Here is a 24,701-nt window from a genome sequence, read left to right as displayed (position 1 = left end):
ATTAACAGTTTGGAATTTTGTAGACAGCAGATTTCATGCATTTGAAATGCAAGCCATTTACTTCAGACAGCGTAATGCAGATCACGGTTCTCTAGTAGCATTTGATCTCCATTTTAGATGCAGCAAATCCTATTAAGATGCATTTGCATTGCAAGTCAAACAGCACTTAGCATCCAAACAGGGCTGCGCTTTGAATGCAAAAGCAGCATTTGACAACATCTACATGGACCCCAATGTGACAGATTTACAGTATTCATAAATGATTACACGTGATGAATTAAGAAAAATCTTTATTCACAATACAACTGAATACACATATAAGCAGTTTATAAATACAGATGGAAAGCATAAAAAGTGTTTAAAAAGAAAAAAAAAAAAAAAAAAAAAAATGATAAAAGATCTCATGGCTGGATACGGTGGATGTCAGTGCAATCTTTTCCATACCGAGAACAGAACTGTCTTTACACTGGATGCAGGTATAGCCAGAAATCATGAGAAAGGGATCATTTTAGAAACCATATTAGGATAATGTAAAACTAAGTGGACATGTCACATGACCAATGAGCCATTTTGCATAAACAGATTGCCAGTACTATGTTCCTCACATCTATGTGCTTATAAACAGCCCAGTTTAAAAATGAAGCAAAATAACTCCTTTGATCTAGGACAGGTCCACCTAAAGTGATTGAATTACTGTACATTTGCTGCTAAACTTTGAAGACTACTAAATCTTTGGTTCTACAAGATTAAAATAGTTTGAATCCTGAGGGACAAAAATTGGCCTCAAAGCTTAAACATGTACAGTTAGCAACGTCTGAATTGTTAAGACTGACATTACTCAAGGGTAATCATGGTGACCCCTAAATCATCAAGTCAGACTATATCCAAGTAACACCAATGGTCTTCATAGAGAAGTGTTAAAAGAAAAAAATATATATGGATACATTAGGTTATATTGCAAATAGAACAATGATGTGTAAAGACAAAGTGACTTTGTACTGCATAAAATTGTTGGGCTTCTACATTGGCTGCCTTCTGTGAGGTTACACCATTCATCTGCTAAGTTACAATCATACCATATAAATTACTAAAAATGAACGTCTAATAAGAAAAAAAACAAAAAACAAACAGTGTAAGTATCACTGGAATTCATTGCAATTAACAGTAGACTGAACAAATGATTGGCTGCAATGATTTCCTGAACACAGCTGCTCTGAACACTACATTGAAGAGCTTCGCCAGAAAATAAGTTAGCTACTTTATAAAATCACTGGAATCCCTTCTGCATTTAAAGTTCAGCTCATTAACCACTGAAGGAGAGCTGGGGGGCTGTGTAAAACCTGGGTACTTATCTGAAACCATCTACATAAGGGCTGGATGCAATGGGACTGTTAAAACTCTCCAATTCATGGTTTTAGTACCAGGCCAGGATATCCTTCAATAAGTCACCTGAAGCCTAGCCAATTTCCAGCAAGGGCTTATTGTTACACAACCTTCAGCTCTAGTGGAAGCCAATGACTGGATGGCTGTACATCAATTAAAATGATTAAAATTGAGGGGTTCCATTTCCCCCCCCCCCCCCCCTTTAAATAGGCTAGTTGCCAGACAGTATGGCTTCAATACATCCAAGTCAGACAACAAACATAAAATCAGAATTAGAATTCCTTAATACTTGTTCAGGGTCCAACAATCTGGAAATATTTTCAGAAAGGGTCAGCAAAGAACCTTCACATATCTCCCATGAACGTGGACATTAAACTTTCAAAAGAACCTTTAAAGCAAATCCAACTGCTAGAACTTGCAAACTTGAGGCCAAGCACTGCCAAAGCCCCAGTCACTGCATGCCAAGCACCTGGAACCCATCTTGGGGGTCAGCAACATAACTTCCTGAACAGAGAAGTGTCAGCTCTGAGAAATGCAACCAACATGTCCCCCAATGTAGCACACATTGGTGTGGAATACACTGGGAGCGCTCCTCAGAATCAAGGTTTCCAATGGTGCTGATGGCTTCCTGCAAGTGTCCATTGTGCCGAGGGCTTCCTGTGGTGACAGGGCCTCAAATAAGCAGGAAAAAAAATGGGCACATGGCAATGCTTTGCCTTTGTAAAATTAATTCTAGCAGTTAGAACAGACAAGTGTATTTAAATAAACCAAGGAGTTGAATGTTATATTATAGTTACAGATTTGAGATCTTCTTCCGATAAGGACACCATCTTAAATTACATAGGCTGGTAAAACACAACAGGTAAAAAGCTCAACGACTGAGACGTTATTAAAATTGGGCACTTTCCTGCAATGCAGTCCACGCAAGATGAGATCTTTCATTAAATTACAGTGCAGTGATTCTATTGGGTTGGAAGAGGGGAAAGGGTGGGACCATCACAGGAATGTCAGATGGAAACTTCCAAGTACTAAAACATGATTGTGCATTCAGACCTCCTGCATGATCAAAATTCCATGTCTAAAAAAAGGAGTTCCATCAATTACTGCAAAGCATTATGGGAAAAAAGTGCTGGGTTATCACAGTACTTTGTAGAGAAAACTGGTTCATTCTTCTTGGAAACTTATGTGCGGGAAAACTGTTTCAAAATAACCATTTGTTTTTAAAGGAAAAGCCAGCTTTACAAACTTCACAGAAATAGCCCTGAGTTACTTAACAGATTTGGAGTCTGTTTAAAGATTCATAGGGCAGCAAGATTTGTTCTTTTATAGCAGCAAAGCCATCATACAGTTTCCAAAGAAAAAAAAAAAAAAAAAAGGCAAAAATGAAAATTGGACTTTGAGTACTATTGCCCACTCAGAAGCGGTTAAACTTTTCTAAAAAAAAAAAACGACCAGTGTAGTTCAGCATTAAAACCAGTTCCTGGCCTTTGCCGTGTTCTAACCCTCTTTACTGTACGATGGTGTACCAGCAACACTGATTTGTGGTTTCCCGTCTGATAGGTTAAGGGTTGCGATGTTGCCAGGTCACTGCTAGTGTCTTGAACGGCCACCTTCGAATGCATGGTGCTCTTCATGAGCTGCAAAAAAAAGGAGGAGAAAAGATTAGTTTGAATATGGGTTTTTTTTTAATGTTATGCTTTAAAAATGATCAAATTTACATACACATTTCAGTAAAAGGTAAAACCCTTTATAATGTTATGACCGACTACATATTCAAAATAGACTTCCTGGCAGTGTTAATTTCAACTAAAGTATTTTTATAGTCGAATACAAACCATTTCGTCTTTGGACTAATGTCGTATTTTAGTCAAACTAAATTGGACTTTATATCACAACGGGTAAATATGTCAGTAGTGCATGTTCAAACCTTAATACCATAAACATATTAGATTTTTACTTGAGTATATAATGTTTGGCAGAAAAAAAAAAAAAAAAAATAATAATGCATTAAAATTTAACTAAACCCATTAGATTTTAGTTGACTAAAACGTCATTTTAGTCAAAAGACTAATGGCCTGTACACGATCTGGAAATCGGACGAAAAATACCATGTTCGTCGCGATCGTATGATAATCGGATCGTTAGTACAGAGCTCTCAAGAGCCGATCACAATTCATCCGATTGGACAAGCACAAAAATTTCTCGTACGATACCAGATCATACGATTTTCGTTTAGTCAGTATAGTTGCCTGAAAATACAATACAAATACATAACAAATGACATTACTACTTATTTTTGTCGTACGAGAATTTGTGACTTTGGTATCCTATTCAATTTCTACTAGTGACTATTAAAAGAGAAAAAAAGTCAGACGATATGTCTTTCGATTTTCGGATCGTGTGTACAGGCCATAAGACTAGCATTAGTGGTAAAGCGCTGCTAGTTTTAGCAGCGATGTGCGGGCCAGGTGCTTTTAACCTCAAAGGGGTTAACAAGGGATTAAGAGTGCTCGAAAAGGACCGCTGCCAATTTCAATGGCAGGGGCGGTTTATATACTGCTCCCGCACCACCTCAAAGATGCTATTTGCAGGACTTCCCGTTCTGCAAGCACACCGCCCCAGTGTGAAAGCACTCAGGCTTTCACGCTGGGGAGGCTTGAAGGGCAATTTACAGGCACTATTTTTAGCGCTAAAACTCCTGAAAAGCATGTTCAGTGTGAAAGGGGTCCAACTAAAACAATTGGAATGTGATGTCAAAATTAACACTACTTCCTGGTACAGATAATAGAGGCAAAATACACTCAACGACCACTTTATTAGGTACACCTGGTCAATTGCTTGGTAACATAAATTGCCAATCACATGGCACTAACTCAATGCATTTAGACACCTAGATGTAGTGAGGGCAACTTGCTGAAGTTCAAACTGAGCATCAGAATGGGGGAAGAAAGGGGAATTAAGTGACTCTGAACATGGCATAGTTGTTGGTGCCAGAAGGGTTGGTCTGAGTACTTCAAACTGCTGATCTGAGATTCACACACAGCCATCTCTCGGGTTTACAGGGAATGGTCCAAAAAAAGAATATCCAGTGAGCAGCAGTTGGTGGAAAATGTTTTGTTGATGTCAGGAGAATGGGCAGACTGGTTTGAGATGATAGAAACCAAATAACTACGGTATGTAGAATACCATCTCTGAAAGCACACCACATTGAACCTTGAAGCAGATGAGCTATAGCAGCAGAAGACCACATTTGGGGCCACTACTGTCAGCCAAGCACAGGAAACTGAGGCTACAATTTGCACAGGCTCACCAAATTGGGACAATAGAAGATTGGGAAAACATTGCCTGGTCTGACAAGTTGATTTCAGCTATGACATTCAGATGGTCGGGTCAGAATTTGGCATCAACGTGAAAGCATTGATCCACCCTGCCTTGGATCAATGGTTCAGGCTGGTGGTGTAATGGTGTGGGGGATATTTTATTGGCACACCGTGGGCCCCTTAGTATTAATCATTGTTTAAACACCACGGCCTGTTTGAGTATTGTTGCTGACCATGTCCATCCCTTTATGACTACAATGTACCTATCTTCTGATGGCTCCTTTGAGCAGAATAATGCACCATGTCACAAAAGTCAAATAAATCTCAAACTGGTTTCTTGAACATGACAATGAGGTCCCTTTACCCAATGGCCTCCAGTCACCAGATCTCATCCAATAGAGCACCTTATGGATGTGGGGAAACGGGAGATTGGTGTCATGGATGTGCAACCGACAAATCTGCAGCAACTGTGTGATGCCATCATGTCACCAATGGACCAAAATCTGAGGAATGTTTCCAACACTGTTGAATCTATGCCCTGAGGAATTAGGAGAGTTCTGAAGGCAAAAGGGGGTCCAACTCTGTATTAACAAGGTGTACCTAATAAAGTGGCCAGTCAGTGTACATATGTCAAGGGTTTTACCTATAACAATTCTTAAAGCAGAACTAAAATCTCAGATACACCCACTTACTCAGTCCAACAATGCAGTGTTAAAATTCCTTGCTGGCCACAGTCCTCTACTTCCAGGTCCCGGGTTTGCAGCCTTTTTACTGACTGTCAGGCTAGGACATCCTGTGCATGGGAGCCAGTCATTTCAATACAGCCAGAGTGCTGGGAATTTACTCTGAGCTGCGCATGAACAGCTCAGTGTACATTCAATGGAAGATAGAGCAGCTAAGCGTTTGTTATTGCAGAGAGAGTTAACAAAACTGGAGCCCTCACTCAGATGCAGCAGTGCATAGTAACCAATCCGCTCCGCTAACTTCAGCTTGTTCAGTCAGGCCAGGTTCACACTGGAACACGACAGTCGTACACCTTTGGATCTGACTTTGCTCTGTGACTTGAAGTCTGACTTCAATCCAACAATACCAGGCATGTCTGGTATGAATCTTTAGGGGGAACGCCATGAAAAATGTTAAAACCGGCATGGGTTCCCCCTCCATGAGCATACCAGGCTCTTCGGTCTGGTATGGATTTTAAGGGGAACCCCCACTCCGAACAGCATGGGGTCCCCCCCAAAATTCATACCAAACCCTTATCCAAGCACACAGCCTGGCAGGTCAGGAAAGGGGATGGGGACGAGCGAGAAAAGAGAAAAAAAAAAAAAAAAAAAGAAGGAGCGAGAACAACCAGAGAAGGCTAGAAGACAGCAGAGAAGAACCAACAGAGGCAGAAGAGCCAGAGAGGGGAGAAGTCAGAAGACACACTGGAGCTGCCTAATAAATTTACTTTAACACCGTGTGCTGCGTTTTATTTTGACACTTTCAGGTGAGTGGGTAGGGGTACAATGTACCCCATATTCATTCACATGGGGGCCCCCAGATCCCAGCCCCCACCCGCAGACCCCGATAACCAACAGCCAGGGTTGTTGGAAGAGGTCCTTGTCCCCTGCCCCAAAGCACCCACCCCTGATGTTGAGGGCATGCCACCTGGTACGGTTCAGGAGGGGGGGGCTGCGTGCTCGTCCCCACCTCCTTTCCTGACCTGCTGGCTGTGTGCTCGGATAAGGGTCTGGTATGGATTTTGGGGGGACAGAGCACAAGTCCATGCCAAAGTAGTTAAGACAGCTGTCCGACTTCAGCAATATTCAATGGGCTGCAGTAGGACCCAAGTCGGATTAAAGTAGTGCGGGGAGCATTTTCAAAGTCGAACCGACTTGTGGCAGACCAGTTAAGAGGGCTCCCATAGGGAAATATTGATTTTCACACGTAATGCGACATGAGCTCTCAATGTTGGAGTGTTTGTCATACAAGTGTGAACCTGGCCTCAAGCTTTGACAATTAAACCTAAAAGCAGATTGTCATTATGCACAGCTGCACCAGATTATGTGCACACCAGTTTTAGTAAATCTTCCTCAAGTAATAAAGCTGCCTGCTCTAAATTTGTGTTTTATTAGTCAAGTTTAATTCCATTTTAAACCAACTAGGTAGCACCATGGTCTGAGCAAGCATCACGTATTATGAAATGTACCATTCTATCCTCTGTTCTGAAACCATGGAGATCCATACTGGGGGTATGGGCAACAGGAAATAAATTTTCAAGCCCTTTTGCCAGCATGCCTTTTCTAACTTTTAACAGTAAATTTTAAGGAAACTTATGCTGAATGAATCCTGTGCAAAACAGGAAATGTACATGTAATTTGATAAGGGTGGTTAGAGGGGCAGCCACCTGATCACTACTTCCTTTAAGTATGCTACAGCCAGAGGATTGCTGTAGAGACAGGTCGAGCATGAGCACAGAAGCCAGGATCAGACTAGCATACTATAGAGCCAAGTCTGCTGCAGAAGCTATGGATTGGACAGCAGGTACTAAAAATGTAGTTCTACCCCTGGATGGTATGTACTGTGCTTTGTATTGGCAGAATAGTCTGCCCTGCGATTTCTGCAGAATTGCAGTTTGGTACTGTCAGGCTGAAATATTGATTTTGTGAGTGGTGGATAAGCATGGGACTTTACTTCCCAGCTTTCAGTTGTTATAACTCTGGAAACTGAAATTATACTGGCGTATGATAAGGTAATCACCATCTGCTATGAGACTCCTATTGCGGTAGGTATCCCGTGTTGGTTTTGACGATTGGCAAATATACCCCCAATAAATTGCGCTGTGAAGGTCTTTGCTGTACATTTACTTCCTGGCTTGGCATTTTGAGTTTGAGGGAAAGGAGCATGGAGATCACTTTAATGCAGATCCAATAAACCATGCGACTTCACCCAAGTAACCCAAAGACTCTGGCTCAGCAAGGCAGCAGGCCTTTAAGATTAATGGCCGACAGCCTTCATCATTTCAGCATGCATAAATAATGGCCAGAAAAACAGGTCTTTGTTACCTACTGCAAAATCCCTTAGTTCATTGACGGCTCTATTTTTCAACTACATGGTTTTAGAGCTCTACCCACAGGAGTTACAAAAACCATACCACCTAGCTGGCATAGAGCCCCCTCTCGGCTTTAGGCAAGCCAGTTACAGAGCAGTGTAAGAAAAGTATAAACTCAGGAGGGAAGGGCTACAAAAAAAAAAAAAAAAAAAAACACTTAGGACATTTTTATTTTTTAATAAAGGACTTGTCCCAAGCCGTGTCGTCATTTTTACCATTTTCACACTTTGTGAAATAATAGCGGTACGTTTGTACCCAGTTACCATTTCACACGGGGGGGGGGGGTCTACCAGTTACCATTTTGTTAAAGGGGGCTTCCAGATTCCAATAAGCCCCCCACAACCACAGGGGCAAGGGTTGTGGGGATGAGGCCCTTGTCCCCATCAACATGGGGACACTGTACTTTGGGGCTACCCCAAAGCACCCTCCCATGTTGAGGGCATGTGGCCTGGTATGGTTCAGGAGGGGGGGCGCTCTATCATTTCTCTCCCCCCCTTTTCCTGCAGCCTGCATGCTCAGATAAGGGTCTGGTATGGATTTTGGGGGACCCCCCACGCCATTTTTTAAAATTTTGGCGTGGGGTTCCCCTTAAAATCCATACCAGAAGGGCTTGGTATGGAATTTGGAGAGACCCCCACGCAATTTTTTTTTTTTTAATTTTGGTTCGTGGTTCCCCTTAATATTCATACCAGACCCAAGAGGCCTGGTAATTGACTGGGGAAATCCCATGCTGTTTTTTTCAATGACTTAATGTGTATTGCCAGGACCGACAATTCATTATAGCCGCGAGTAGTTTTAAATGACTTTTTCCCCTTTAGAAATGTCATTTTGTGCAGGGACTGTTGTAAACACGGGAAACATGCGCCACTTTACAGGCATACTATAAACACCCTCCAGGTACAAAATGTAAAGGAAATTTCACTTTTATCGTTTTACTTTAAGCATTAAAAAAAAAAATCACTGCTCTTGAAAAAAAAACGGCCATTTTTAAAACTTTTTTTTACATTGATACATGTCCCCTGGGGCAGGACCAAAAAAGTGTTTCCCCAAACACTTTATGACAATACTATGCATATAAGCCTTTAAAATTAGCACTTTTGATTTCTCCCATAGAATTTTAAAGGGTGTTCTGCGGCTTTTGAATATGCCGCGAACACCCCAAATTGTTCGCTACTCAGCGAACACTCAATGTTTGAGTTGAACTTACGTTCCACGCGAACATCGGGCTCATCCCTATTCACCACCATTTCTTGTGTATACATGCACTATTTGAGTAAGATGCATCAGTCACTGAAAACAAGACACACCTGAACAGCAGGTTGTAAACCAAATAAATCCAGTCAACTTAAAGACAGTAAACACTTACGCTTATAAAATACAGCTTTAAAGGTTGTGTTTGGCAGAAGTGCGTAGATCTTTTCTAGGACTTTAGCTTCACCAACTACGGTAGCATTTCCATTCCACACCTGGACGACATCTTCACGGTCACGTACACTCACACTGACACCAATCACTTCATCTTCTAAAAAGATAGAACCAGAAATATATAAAAAAAAACAAAAAAAAAAAAAAACAAAAAAAACAAAAACAAAAAAAAAAAAAAAAACACAAAAAAGGCATTACAAGGGGAGGAGTTTAAAGGTTATGTTTCACAAAGAAACATGCATCAGAAGCCTCCAGAATGAAAGGGCCATTATGACTCCTGAACTGTATACTATCACCAATGACAATGAGCCAGCTTAACTTTGCATTAAATGCCATTATAGTGTTCAGAAATGGGTACTGGGTCACAAAGTTTGCTATACAGAATAAAATCAGGTGCTAGTTTGGGGATTTCATGCACGGTATATGCCTTTAACCGTGTATGTATTTCAGTTATGCATTTCTACTCATTGTTTATTTTGTTTATCAGTTATGCATTTAACTTCCCTGTAGTCCTACTTTAAAGTCTTGCAGGATTTTTTTTTTATTCCTTATTTGTGCAATATATGCTGCAACTAGGACATTCAAACACCCTACCAGACTAATGCATGCCTATGGGCAGGAGGAAGTTAATGTTACTAAAAAAAAAAAATAAATATAAAAATAAAACTTTATAAAAACCTGTTATATTCACCTGCTCTGTGCAATATTGCATGTTTTTAACTGCATATTTACATGCATTTGCAAGCATTTTGTGCTGTGTTTGCAGTGCATTTTCAATGTTTTTGGGCTTGGGTTTCTTGGCTTAAAGGGGAGTGATGCAGCGAGTATGAAGCGCATTTGTACTGAGTTTGTAGTGCATTCCCTGCATTTGCAGTGTGGAAAAATGCAACAGGCTCTACTTTTTTTTTTTTAACTGCTCTGAAATGTGAACTATTCCCATAGCTACCTTGATTTTGGACTGTCTGCAGTTCAAAATGCATCCAACTATGTTCAGTGTGAAAGGGCCCAAAACCTGATCTTCTGGGGTACCCTGCTGGCAATCTTTGGCTGCTCCTCTGTGTTCCCCCTATACCAAGTCGCTTGCTATGGGGGCACAGTGCATGCTCGCTCCTGAGCTGTGTATGTCTATGGAGCCATGTCTATACACCTGTCAGAACTCTGGAGTTTCTGGAGCTCAGCTGTCAGATGCAAGTTAAAAGAATAAAGGAAAGATGGATGCAGCATCTGTCTGATGCTGCATTTGTCCCACGTCTCTGCAATGAAAGCAGAGCAATCCAACATCGCCGATGGCTCAGTTCTCCCAGCTGCCCGAGCAGAGAGCTGCTGACGGTCAATCAGCAGCTCTCCATGCTCACTGGAGCACTGAGCTGTGGAGCGGCAGTCTCAGAAAGCCGCTGAGACGGCTATCAGTCCAGGCACCTGGCGGATCCAGATTCCCAGAGTGCGGATGACAGTGCCTGGACTGATCTGTGTGATGTCAGCAGAGAGACTTCTCAAAACGGGTCACAGGAGTGAAAAACTAATTGCACCCATGTGACCTGGAGAAGCCCAGCCATAGAAGCTTAGGTGGGACTTCTCCTTTAATGAGATAAGTCCACAAGATGGCATGCACCTTGGACTTAACTCACAGTATGCCAGCTCATTTTACAGATTGGCTAAATGCATGGAGTTCAGCTTTAAGAGAAGTTTGTTCAGCAGAGCAGTGTTCAGCAGGAGCAAGAATATACTAGCTTCTTTACCAGGCACAGCTGTTATTCAGTTTAGGGACACATGCCCATGCTCTATACTTACTGAAATAAGTCATCTGAAAAGAACAAACAGGTAGTGCTGTCACTTTTATACTTTTATCAGGAATAGGAGGCTTTGGCTTAATGTCAAAAGTTTTCAAAACATTGTCACAACTTCATAAAGATACATAGCAAAATTGGATCCTTTATTTACCTGCTGAACAGTGATCTGTAAACTGCTCTCCAATAGTAGCTAGCAACAGTTCTTTCCAAACCAATGCCTGCAAAACAAATGGGTAAAATTACCTGACCTTTAAGACCTTCATACAAAGAAAGTGGGAAGAACTTTAAAAGATACATAGTGCCAACAGCTGATATTCCATTTGAGCTCATTGCTGCATTGTCTCCAAGGACTAACTATTCTAATTTATATAGCAACTGTGTAGGCAATGGTCTTTTACTGTGCCTACCACAGTCTCTGCAAGGATTTCAAGGCAGAAGCTGATGAACTTTATGAACCAAGACTGCATTAAAAGAAAAAAAGATAACCCTAGAAAAGAAAGCAGAATCAAAAATTCTATGCAAACATCTTAAAAGAAAATTAAAAAAAAAAAAAAAAAGTCACAAATGAAGTTCAGAGGCTGCGTTTAACCCCTTTGGAAATTTTAGTTGCCCAGCTATAATGCTGGACCCTGGTTTGCCTCTGAACTGAAAGACACACATCTTTCCAATCCTCTCCCTAGCTCGTCTGAAAGTCTGCACTAAAACTTCCCAACATCTTGCGTCCTTCAGTACAGCCACTGCTTGCTCTAATGTTTAGTCTCTCCATATGAATCCTCATCAGGTCTGGCTGTACATGTGCCTTAGGGATGCTTAAGAGTACAGACCTATAACTATATTCTGCAGGTGTGGCAAGTGCTACAGAAGAATCTGGCCAATAAGTTTGTAAACATTGGTGTACACCGCTTTTTTTCAACTTCTAAAAATCAGTTTTAGATCCCTCCTGTGCCTGAAGGCACCCTCCTTGGGTTATTTCTTGCCTATTCTTCCCACCTTTTGACCTTGGCAGGGTGTTTGGTACTGCTATATCTGCCTTATATGCTTGCCAGTTTGGCGATAGAGTGGGGGGTGGTCGAGACAGTTTATAGACTGTTTATTGCCCCTGGTAAAGATGGGTTGTATTCTGACACTTGCCATTCATCTTCCTGGTCAATGACATGTATGCTGGCCCATTTTACTTTTGTACCACTCCTATCAGCCTCTTGGAAGTGTCCTTGTTCTGGAATATTGCTTTAGTTCTTTTGTTTGTTTTTGCACAATCCACTTAACTTGTCTGCTTTCTGTGCCTTGCTTTCTCTTATTTTGTAAATGCCCCAGATTGTCAGGGCATATGTCTGGCGTTTTGATATTTTGTATAAACTTCACATTTTTCAATAAGATACTAGATTGAACATGAAAACTGTTTCAGGTTTTCCTTCACCGGCTGCCCTAGTGATAATGGTCACCTTCACAAAGAGGAAGAATCTAGCAGAGACAAAAAACCTGGAGGTTTTAAAGTGTTGCAAACCCCCCCCCCCCCAAAACAAAACAAACTGCTGCTTTACATAGCACAAGCACTGTGTGCTGTTATGCTTTGGCCCCTTCTATCACCTAAAAATACCTGGCTAATTTGGACGTCCCCCCCCCATCATAAACTGACCACGGTTTACCACGACTGCTGATCCGACACCATGGTCAGTTTATGTGCCTCCGTCATCAGCAGTCCTCCCGTCCTCTCCTCCCTGCCAGTTCTGAGTTTGCCACCCCTCCTAGCACCGTTCTGAGCAATGCAAAAATTACTGCTCACAATCACTGCCAGCCCCTCTGCTAGGTTAAAGTATACAGTGCATGTCATTTTTTTAAAATTCATCTTATAGTGGTCACATGACCGCCCATTGCCCTCTTCCTCTGATGTATGCACTACAGAGGGAGGTCACGTGACCACTGGGCAGATGTCATAGGGAGATCTCGGCCCCTCCCTCAGTACTACACACATTGGAGGAAGAGGGCGACAGGCAGTTACACGACTGTTGATCGGCAAGAATAAAAAGGTATTTAGATGAATTTTAAACACAACACTGTATACTATGTTATCCTAGCAGAGGGTCTGGCAGTGATTGTGAGCATTGCCTTAACACCACTTTATCCAAAAATAAAAACAATTTTGGCTAAATTACACTAGATAGATACACTTTTATAGCTAAATCCAGAGGGTGGGCGAGAGCAACATCTAGGTAACTTGGATAAAAATGAGGAGTTATAGTGCCAGCCTCCATGCTTCTCATGCTAGTATTCCTTAAAGTATTTAACATTTCAAGTGTTGCATGAGGTCTGCAGCAAGGTTTTTTGTAATGACCAAAACATGCGAACAAAGGCCACTGATCTACAAGCTCTGTAGATATAATTTACTCTAGGGATCCAAATACAGCAACACATGGTTTTACTGGAAATAAATCAAAGAATTTTGATAAAAAACAGGTTATACATACTGTGCTGTCTTTAGAAACTTTCATTTTCCATACCCCTCCCTTAGCGTTGCATTCTTCCTCCCTGAAACAAAAAGGTGAAATTGAGATGGGACACCAGGCAGCTAACAAAGCAGAGATCTAAATTTAAATTTGTCAACTACAACTTAATGAGATCACTTTGTAAAGAACCCCTTTAAAAACACCAGACCGGCTGCTGTGCAGACAAAGACAAAATGGCAAAACAGTTAAACTTACCATAGTGGTTTCCTTTCTCCCCTCATTAAGTGGTAGCTACATCTTAGAGGTAGGTTTGTCACAGGAGGGATGTTGTTATACACACTCCAGAAACGCTGCAACAGAACAAGGTCAAAAGATAGCTCATGATTTACAATCTGAGAATTGAGTTACCAGATAAGTATCCTACTCTTCTAGACTTATTGTGCAGCACCATAAGGGTGTAAGCTTAGCTTGCAGGCTGGCTAAAAATAATTACATTTTTTGTAAAAAACGTATACCGCTTTGTGCAATGGTTTTGCACAGAGCAGCCCTGAAACTCTTCTGGGGTCTGCTTTGTGGGCCCAGCAGCAGGCTCCCATCCAAGCGGTGATGCCTGGATCCATAGCCAGTATGGTTTGGGCCCCCCCCAGGATTTGACAATGGCTCCAGTGAGGTCAATAAGCTTATCTCTATATCTGACAGCTTTATAGTACTCAGAAGAAAACCATCATGTATTTCCGAGCTATGCATCTTGAACAGGAGAGTTGCTGCAGCCGCTTTAACCCACCCTCCTACTGCCCATTCACAGAAGCACTGGTATTATGTGAACACATTCACAAAATATCAAGGCTTCTGTGAATGGGTAGCAGAGGAGTAGCAAGCATAGCTGCTCTGTTCCTCTCTCCCAGCAGAGCAAAAAACCTCTCAAGCATAAAAAGCCCCAGAGATGTCATGCAGCTCCTTGCACTTTACTCCGTGTTCCTTCACTTTTTACAAAGTGTCTGTAATTCAGCTTTAGGGACCTCAGGCAAAAAAAAAAAAAAAAAAAAAAAACACCCTAAATTCAAGTTGTTTTTTTTCAGTAAAATATGCACACATCCCACACATGATCATGCAAGTTTAAAGTTACATGGAATTGTGCCACTGCCCTGTAGACATTTTTCCAGCTCCATGCCGACAATGCTACCCAGCCACTATTACAATCAAGCAGTCATGTTCTATCAAAAATGTCATCCAGTCAGATAATGCCTCCAATGATCTGCGCATGTACAGATGGTCAGTGCCATTATCTGATATGCAAAGGGAGAATCGTGCAACACCAAAATCTTCCTGTCATGTGATCGGTCAATTCTCATGCATGAGCAGAAAGGCAGGCACAATCTGACGATTACATTCTCCCTTTGCAGATCATCGAATAATGCCTCTGACGTTCTGCGCATGTGCATTGTTGATGTCAAGCCAGCTGATCATCAGCTGGAGTGCCATTGTGTCCTGTGCATGCGCAGATCGTCTAGCATTATCCGTCAGGGATTCACTATTTGATAGAACACCGGCAATGTTTATCAACATTAGTCAGCGCTGAAAGCGAGAGAAGAAACATTGTATCCTTCAGTACTTTTAGGCCCCTTTCACACAGGCTTTCCGATCAGGTCCGCCTGTCAGTTTTTCAGGTGGACCTGATCGTTCACTCCATGCACTCCTATGAAACGGCGGATGTCAGCGGTGACATGTCTGCCAAAATACAATCCTGTCCGTGAAATCTAGACGTTTGGAAACCCCATTGTCCATCCGTCTGGAGAATAGGATCAAATGGGGGGGGGGAAAAAAAAAAAAAAAAAAACACTTAATTTTAGACAGAATTCTTTTTTTGCCATTCACTGGTCTGAGTCAACCCCTGACTGTTTTCAAGGGCCCCTGGCCTCAGGATGTTTGTGCTTTCGTACTTCAAAAAGCCCTGTGTGTCAGCAGCATGCTGGAAATCCAGATCAATGCTCTCCTACAGACTGCATCAGTCGAGACCTCCAGTGATCCAACATGCCTTCTACATACTCCAGTTAGCAACAGTATGCATTGGGGCACTGCTTGGACATGCTAGGGATTCAGAGTGTTTGCAGGCCTTGTGGTCTGATGCAGTGTGCTGCCAGCACAAGATATAAAAAGGCATATACTCAAAAACTCCCATTCCTACCTACACATTTTTTACTTTTAAGCCAGCCTGAATGTATCTTACCCATTAAAACAGGTTCAATTGGACTTTAAATCTGGCCAATAGAGATTGGCTCATGTGAAAGGAAAGTTAAGAAATGGGATAGAAGTGTACAAGGAAAGAAGTCATATTTGTGAAAAAACTCATTTTAGGATAAGACCCAAACAAAAATGGTCACATCAAAATTTGTGCCGAGATGGTGGTACGAGATTTTCCTATCAATACCCACCTGTACCGTGTGCACTGTGTATATCTTCTTCAGGTTTGATTCACATTCTGCTGCAGTTGTCCCAGGAAGAGACCTAAACAAAAATTACGAGAAAGGTTAGCACAGACTGCACAACCAACTAAAGCCCAACTCCAGCCAACTGTCCGCGCCCCCCCCCCCCCCCCCCAATAAAAACAGGAAAGAGTTAGAGCATCTGTCAGTTTTTTTATTGCCATCTGCATACCTATAGAAAGGATGTCACATGTCAGAAAAAGTGGTGGAATCTCTCCAATAATAGGGCAAAAACAGGCTTTTTTAGTAGATGAGAGAATAGTCAGAACTCGTGTTATTGCTGTCTGCATTCCTGTCCTGGGGAATACACCACCCATGGAGTGTAATGGACAAGAAATGATGGAAAAATCTCTCCAGACAAAAGTGAAAACCTACACAAATACAAAATACACATTTCAAATTTAAGCAGCCCATAGACCAGTCTTTTTAATGCAACCAATGGGTTGGAACAAATAGGAATTGATACCCCCATCCACACATTCAATGTGGATGAGGGAATCCTCACGCTGAGCCATTGTATTCAGACAGTGGGACAACTTCTCCCACTATAGCTTGTGGCACCAAGTGCGGGGGTTTTAAATGGTGGTTGTAGAGAAGTCTAAGTAAATCAACCTCTGTACAACCACGTTGCTTATACGTGGATCGAAATTCAGTTGGTCCCTTCTGAATCAGCTGAACTAACACAAGTATTGTTGAAAGTGGAATAAAAAAAAGCCAAAAAAAAAATAAAAATACAGCACTGCAAATATACCAGCAATAATAACTTTGCCCACAGATACAGAGTGTCCATTAGTACAGCCTCACCAGTGCACAGTCATTAGACTGCCACCGGATCACAGAACTGCTGGTAATGGTAGCTTGCAAGGGAATTCCAGTTTTAACAACTCCTAGGGACTTACCGCTGTCAACAGCACACGGATTAAAAAAGCAGTGGGAAGGACTAGGAGCTGGCTCCACTTGTGTAACTTTGCAGTGATGGACTGTTAGATGCCAGATATTGGTCCCCTTTCCCCCCTATGGGACGAGTCCATTGGGATCTCTGCAGCTCGGTAACTTCGGGAGTCCAGCTCCGGGCTGTGCACTGTAGCCTGTGTGAAGGCAGCAGGCACCAAGCTGCCAACCCTGGCTGAGTGCAGACCTTGTGCTGAGCTTGTTGTGGGGGCTCCAGTGCCCAAATGGTCAGTCCGGCAGGCCAGGTAAATTACCTCGAGGACCCCTGCCCTACAGCAATGCGCTGTCAGCAATTCATCCCATCACTTCCACCCCCGATTCACAACTGCCGCATACATGCACTCAGGAGTTACTGTATAGAACCGTGCCGAGACTGAACATTGAGCTGCACACCCCTGGATCAGTATATACAAGCCAAAAGCCATGCTGACAGGCAGAGGAAGCATCTATGAAAGATGTCACTTTGGGCTCTTTCAGTGTGGAATCTGCTCACATTCACCGCTGATCAGAGCTGAAGGGGACAGACTTATGTGCCCGCTCAGTCTATGCAGATTGAACATGGGCAGACTGATGAGCTCTATGGGCGGCTGGGTGTAAACAGACTTCCCTGTCAGCTTATATCAGGCTACCTCCGATTCGGTCTGCCAAAACAGAAAAAGGGGCAGTCCTTTTCCCTCTTTTACTGGACCCGGAGGTAAGTGGGTTGAAACGGATACAAGTTAGACCTTTCGATCAGGCCTGCCTGAAAATCTTCTTTAAAACCAATTTCCACATTTATACGATTAAATTGATTTTAAAGCACTATTCCAAGAATACAGATAGGTCATCCCAGATTTTACAGCTGAGTCATACAACAAAAATGAGCAAACAATTACGTAGGCATTTATAACTGGGATTGAACGCAGGGAGGCTGGTAATTTAAGTACGCCACCCAAAACTAAAAATACCCTTGGATGAAGTCCAAAGGGTTTAAGTGCCAACATAGGTTAACAGCATAATGATCAATAATTGAAGTGCTGTGTCACTGGTTAAGCATTTTTCAGGACATGCTGAACTCAACTGTAGTGCATACACATTAAGGACCATTTTCATGCAGTTAACTAGACAGCAATAGAAAGTGAAACTATACAAGGGGAGGTCAAATGTGCATGTCTACGGTCTGGCTGTCATGTCAGTAAGTACTCACGTAGGCAAGTCCTGCTGTAAACCATGTCCTAATTAACCACTTCACTACTGTCATTAACATTTTAGAAGGGTGGAGTGGTGGGCGTGCATTTCTGGAGTCTGCTTTATAAACACAGGGCCTGTCAGTGCGCCCATCAGACAGCTCAGAAAACAAAATACAGAGCCAAATGGAGCTGCTCTGTACCTTATGATCAAAGTGAAGGCAATTCACAAATTGGAACACTTTAGTGGGGATGTTTATATTGTCCTGGCATATTTCATATGTTTTACACCATAAATTAAAAAAAAAAACAAAAAAAAACAAAAAAAAAAACCACCAATGTAAGCCTCCCGGTCATTGGTAAATCGTTTTGCAACCCTTCAACTTCTAAAGGACAACTTGCTCTGTTCAAAAATACTTGAAGCACCAAGTGAAACACACACACACACACACACACACACACACACACACACACACTTTCCCCTGCAAAATAGCATAATGTGCATTGCATACTAGCACATTATGAAATACTTGCCTTAAAAAACAAAGCCCTCCAGCGCAGGCTATCACTCCCGAGAGGGCTTCATCCTGGGTTTGCGGACTGAGTGGCCGGAGCCACGATGACGTTACTCCTGCGCATGCCCTCGGTTACAGCACGGTGCCGTGAAGGTCTGTCAAACCTTCAGATCACATGCAACGGTGCTCATTTAGGAGATTCATTTTACCTACTGGCAAGCCTCATAGGCTTACCGGCAGGTAAAAACAAAAAAAAAAAAAAAAATTAAACATACACATCTAATGACTTAAGGTGAAGTACAATGAACATTTTTTGAATTTAATACCTTTAAAAAAAAGGAAAAACTTTTCAAAATTTGTGGTCTTTGAATTTTTTTTGTCTATACAAAGTAAAATACCCACCAATTTACAACAAAAGAAAGCTTTGTCTCAAATTATATAAAATTCATTTGAGTACAGTGCTGCATGACGTAGTAATTGACAAACTATCACAGCACTGAATAGCCTGGTAATGACGGGGTTTATAAAGCCTGCATTGACCTGCAGCTCATCTACATCTCAACACAAAAACCATGAAAAACTCAGCCTTTGAGCAGTCATTTATATTACTACATTTAAATGAATAGGAAATAGGAATTTGCTGCCTTGTGCTCGGCTTGTATCAAATAAAGGAATCGAGAGTCTATATAGCTCCAAACAGGTCTGGTAGCCTCACACAGGAGACTTATGCCAAGTAGGACGGGTAGGAGGGGGCACAGGCAGACATGTTCAGTCTGACTTCTCTTCAGGGTAAAAAGCAAAGATCACAAAAAGGTATCCAAACCTGTTCAACTGATCTCTCCTACTGAGCATTCGTCCAGGGGGCGTCTGCTGCCATAGACAAAGCTTATCTACAGACAGTTTAATGGATTTTCAAACTCATTTTGAAAAAGCTAGTTGCCATAGCGATGTCCCGGTTTGAATACTGTACACTGACACATACAAGCACACAGGTCAAAAGACCAGAGACTAGTCTAAAGCGGGGTTGGCAACCCCTCCCCTATCCAGATAGTTGCTGCAAAGGGATCTTCAGGATGGAGAGCTGGGGGAGGGAGAGCCAGTAAATAGGAAATTTACCAACCCCGTGCTTTCTAACTGAACAGCAAGTGATCAGTACCAATCACTCACTGGGTTGATTCATAACTGAATCTTGCTTTGCTTCAATTTATGAACAGGAAGCTCTGTACAAAGCCATTTGTTTTTTTTCCATTCTGTGCAGCAGAGGCATTCCGTCTCAAAAGTGAGCCTTTAGGGGTCCATTTAGACATATTTTTCTAGATTTTCTTAATATTTGTTAGGCCTTGCTAGTTAAAGTGGAAGTAAAGGCAAAACCCAAACTCTAAACCCATTTCTAAATCTTAATCTAAGCCTAATCTATTTAGCTCTGTATAGAAAAATTATATATCACTATACCTACCTATTCTGAAGCTACTTTGGTCTCCAGTGGCACCCTGCGTGCAGGAGAAAGTGGTCAACGTCAGGGAATTGCCTGGGAAGTGACATCACTCCTGTGGGGCTCCCGTTGTCCGCTGACACCTCAGCTTGAGACTGAACCGGAAATGCTATAGAATAGGCAAGTATAGGATTTTCTTTACAAGGCTAGAAAAATTAGGCTTAGAGTAGTAGGCTAATGCCCCGTACACACGGTCGGATTTTCCGATGGAAAAATGTCTGATCGGAGCATGTTGTCGGAAATTCTGACCGTGTGTGGGCTCCACCACACATTTTTCAAATCGGATTTTCTGACACACAAAGTTTGAGAGCAGGATATAAAATTTTCCGACAACAAAATCCGTTGTTGGAAATTCCGATTGTGTGTACACAAATCCGACGGACAAAGTGCCACGCATGCTCAGAATAAATAAAGAGATGAAAGCTATTGGCTACTGCCCCATTTATAGTCCTGACGTACATGTTTTACGTCACCGCGTTTAGAATGATCGGATTTTCCGACAACTTTGTGTGACCGTGTGTATGCAAGACAAGTTTGAGCCAACATCTGTCGGAAAAAAATCCATGGATTTTGTTGTCGGAATGTTCAAACAAAGTCCGACCGTGTGTACGGGGCATTAGAGTAGGTTTTCTCTTTTAATCCCCCTTTAAAAAAGTTGTTCAGGTAGATCTCCACCTCAAAAGGTTACCATGACAGTCAGGAGACTTAAGCCTCAAACACATGATACAATTGTTGGCAGGGGATTGTCTTGATAGATTGTTGTCCTAAAATCTTATAGTTTGTACAGTCCTTTTGACAATTGTTGTCCAACTTTCGGCCAACAATCGTTGGATGACAGGCTAGTAAATTTTCGGTGGACAACGGTTTGGCGTCAGATTTTTGTATGGTCAGTACACAAATCCGTCACACAAGTGTCGAAAGTACAAACATGCAGGCTCAGAATCAATGATCAAACATGAAATTAGCAAAGCAAAAAAAAAAAAAAAAAAAAAAAAAAAAAAAAAAAAAAAAAAAAAAAGCCTAAAAAGGGTGGCACTCAAGAGCTGAAATTCCTCGTAGTACGTCACTACATACGTGTTTGTGGCATGACAATTGTGTACCATTAGTAAGCAAGACAGGATCCTGGCACACGTGCTTTTGAAAAATCAGATGCTCGGTTGGCCAACAATCGTACCGTGTGTAAGGCTTAAGGCTGGGTTCGCACTAGTGCAATGCCAGAGATGGCATGTGAGTCGCAATGCAATGTGGTGTACATCCCATGCAAATTCAGCCATACAAACTATGGCTGAAATTGCATCACATTAGCACCAAAAATCACACAGGACTTTTTGGTCCGCACTGGAATCGGATCGCATTGGGTGTTCACACTGCAATCCGATTTGAGGTTTGCAATAATTTTACATTGAAACCCGCAGCAGTTCACAAAGAGCAGTGTGAACTGCCTGCGAGAGATTCAGGAACCCACAAAGGAATCGCGCTGGTACCCGCATCGCACAAGTGTACCGGGACTAACTTGTAGAAGAGGCCAGCATTGGAAGCCTCCATATTTCTCATGACAGGCTTTTTTTTTTTTTTTAAAGACCCTATCCTGTGTAATAGAAGTATATTTTTGCAATTATATTAGGAAATGTAAAATTAAGCCTCCATCTTATTCTCTTTTTTTTTTAAACAGATGACAAGGTCAAACTATTGTTCTGAAGAGTGTCTAATCATTAAAGAGCAAGGCCAAGCTGCTAGCAAAGTGATGGAACGTTTTCTAACATAATAGAAACAATTGCCAATAATTTACAGTCTAAATACCTAGCTATTCTATGCAATTGTATTATTGTATTCCAAGGGTCTCTCTTGCAAACATTGCTTGAAACAAAAGTCATTTGGTAAGAAATACACTAATCAAAATTGAATGTTTACCAGGCAAATACTAAATACTCAGCTGCTCTTCCTATCCATTGACTAATGGGTGATCTATTTCTTAAGAATGTATAAAATACCAGCTACACTTGCAATTAAACCAAAAATATCCTGTTCATTGATGAGGTCACTGAAATTTCTCATGCTTGGCTTGTAGCAGCTTTCCTTGAGAACAGAATTTTTACGACATCTGGCCTAGATATAAACTTAAACACTACGCAAACAATATCTCCAGTGCAATTTGCATCCAGGGCAAATTAGCTGCTAGACCACAAAGCTAACCACTTTAAACGTGAACCTGGCCAAAAGCGAAGGCGACACCACTGGAATTCAGTTGCCTTGTACCACCAAGCACCTGGGTGAGTGTTCCAAGAACACACAGTATCTTGTCAAAATCATCTGAGCTGGACTTGCACATGTGCTAAGCACGCTTCATATAACCCTATGGAGTTCATCCTCCACCAGACTTCCATTGGAGCCCTGCTGGATTATAGACCCAGGTTCAAACTCCTCTCCAAGTTGTCAAAATCAAGTGCCAGACCCTCAGTGGGTGAAAGGGGCTCTGGCATGTGACCGCTAAATGAAAAGGCGCAAGGATTTAAAGTGACACTAAACATTCTCCAAAATAATCTATACACATTGACTATTGCAATTGTATGCCTCCTTGCAATGTAATTGTAATTCTCCTTCAGCACCCAAACCGTTCCTCCCCCCTCTGTTCTGTGTTTGGAATGAGTGGTGTGCGTTTGTTGTGGTCATGTACATTGCTCTATTCACACTACAAATCCCATAGTTTCTCAGCAAGAGAGGGTTGCCATTTTCAGAAGCAAGCAGTATAGCACTGCAAAGGTTAATGCATAACCTTAAATCTAAGAACTCTAAGGCTGGCCATAGCTTATACAAATTTACTTTAGCTGTACCAAAACCATATAATATGAGGCTGAACCATTTCAATTTGTATGCAATCAGGCAGGCTCTTGCACTACATAGTAGAAAGTAAATCTAAAGGAAATAGTCCAAGAAAATTGTATAAGTGTGTGGCCAGCTTAATTTGTGGCAAAGAAACTATATATCCCACAATCCCTGGGTCCCTCAGTCTAGTGCAGGTGAGAGCCAATGAGATCTGACAGACACAGAGCATGTGACCTAGAACAGAAGTTGTCCTGTCCCCTTGGTTATTATGGACTGGCTAGCTGTAGCACACCAATGACAAAGGGGAATTCATACCTTTAACCACTTGCCGACTGCCACATGTACACATTACGTCCCTAAATTTGGGGGCAGATATTGTTATGGCAGCAGCTAGCTACCATAACCCCGGTAACCCCGTTTTGGCCAGCGGTTGGCTACAAGATAAAAGTGGCTCTGCGGCAGATTTGCCGCAAGATCACTTATTGGTGGGAGAGGACCTTTCCGTAGCTGTGCATGGAGACGAGTGAGGGGAAGATGGCCCCCACCCGTCTCCATGACACTACAGGGCGGAAGCGATGTCAAAACGTCACTTCCGCCCATACCTCTTAAAAAGGCACACATTTTTCCAGTGTCATTTTTTCAAATGACTTTATTGCATTTAAGTCCAAATATGGGAGCTGAGGACTTTGACCCCAGACCTCATATTTAAGAGGACCTGTCATGCTTTTTTCTATTACAAGGGAGGTTTACATTCCTTGTAATAGGAATAAAAGGGACACTTTTTTTAAACCGTGTAAAAATAAAATCAAGTAAAAGAATTTTTTTTTTTTTTTTAAACATCCCGACGAGCTCGCACGCAGAAGCGAACACATACGTGAGTAGCGCCCGCATATGAAAATGGTGGTCAAACCACACATGTGAGGTATCACCGCGATCGTTAGAGCGAGAGCAATAATTCTAACCCTAGACCTCCTCTAACGCAAAACATGCAACCTGTAGAATTTTTTTAAACGTCGCCTATGAAGATTTGAGGGTAAAAGTTGACGCCATTTCACAAGCAGGCGCAAATTTAAAGCATGACATGTTGGGTATCAATTTACTCAGCGTAAAAAAAAAAAAAAAAAAAAAAAGGGCTAACCTTACTGTTGTCTTATTTTTTTATTCAAAAAAGTAATTTTTTTTTCCCCAAAAAAAAAAAGCACGCTTGTAAGACCGCTGCGCAAATACGGTGTGAAAAAATTATTGCAATGACCGCCATTTTATTCTCTAGGGTGAGAAAAAAAAAAAAAATATATATATATACAATGTTTGGAGGTTCCAAGTAATTTTCTAGCAAAAAAAAAAACCTGTTTTAAACATGTAAACACCTAAATTCCAAAACGAGGCTGGTCTTTAAGTGGTTAAGACATTGTTTCTCAAACTGTGCTGCAGGAGAATTGCAGGTGTGCTGTGGGATCATTCATGTTCGCCAGGCCCGGTGGTGGCTGCGCTGGCGCCACCCCTTTGCCAGCATAGTGCTGTCTGTCACTCACTGAGCAAGTGTGCAAGCCTCACACAAACATCTGTGCTGCCTGGCCATGAATTGGATTGTCCCTGGCTGTCCCACAAGGTGCAGAGCTGAGAAGAGAATAGATGGGGATAAACAGACCAGTATGATTAAATTAGCAGCAGTCTAGTGTGAGCCCCAATATTATAGATCAGTGATATACAATATTGGGGATCACACCAGACTGCTGCTTTTGTAAATAGGTTTACTGCTGACCACAAAAATTGTAAATTTTCAGGTGTGCCGTGAAAATTTAGATTTTTGGTGTG

At 41.9% G+C, this 24,701-nt stretch overlaps 1 protein-coding gene across 2 annotated transcripts in view; it reads right to left on the bottom strand.

Moving 5' to 3' along the window:
- Nucleotides 1–273: 273 nt before the first annotated feature.
- Nucleotides 274–24,701, bottom strand: part of EIF4E3 (eukaryotic translation initiation factor 4E family member 3) — a 54,737-nt gene continuing 30,309 nt past the window's right edge. For both annotated transcript variants that reach the window (XM_073592041.1, XM_073592040.1), the window contains exons 2-7: nt 15,889–15,961; nt 13,712–13,806; nt 13,478–13,538; nt 11,164–11,230; nt 9,164–9,319; nt 274–3,020 (exon numbers count right to left, since the gene is read on the bottom strand). In XM_073592041.1, coding sequence (XP_073448142.1) covers nt 2,974–3,020; nt 9,164–9,319; nt 11,164–11,230; nt 13,478–13,538; nt 13,712–13,737 — 357 coding nt within the window. In that variant the 5' untranslated portion in view covers nt 13,738–13,806; nt 15,889–15,961 and the 3' untranslated portion in view covers nt 274–2,973. The remainder of the gene's footprint in view (nt 3,021–9,163; nt 9,320–11,163; nt 11,231–13,477; nt 13,539–13,711; nt 13,807–15,888; nt 15,962–24,701) is intronic.

The sequence above is a fragment of the Aquarana catesbeiana genome, linkage group LG07 (genome assembly GCF_042186555.1).
Source record: "Aquarana catesbeiana isolate 2022-GZ linkage group LG07, ASM4218655v1, whole genome shotgun sequence".
Taxonomy (NCBI): Eukaryota; Metazoa; Chordata; class Amphibia; order Anura; family Ranidae; genus Aquarana; species Aquarana catesbeiana.
The sequence above is the reverse complement of the archived record's forward strand: the minus strand, read 5'-3'. Positions and strand labels throughout refer to the sequence as shown.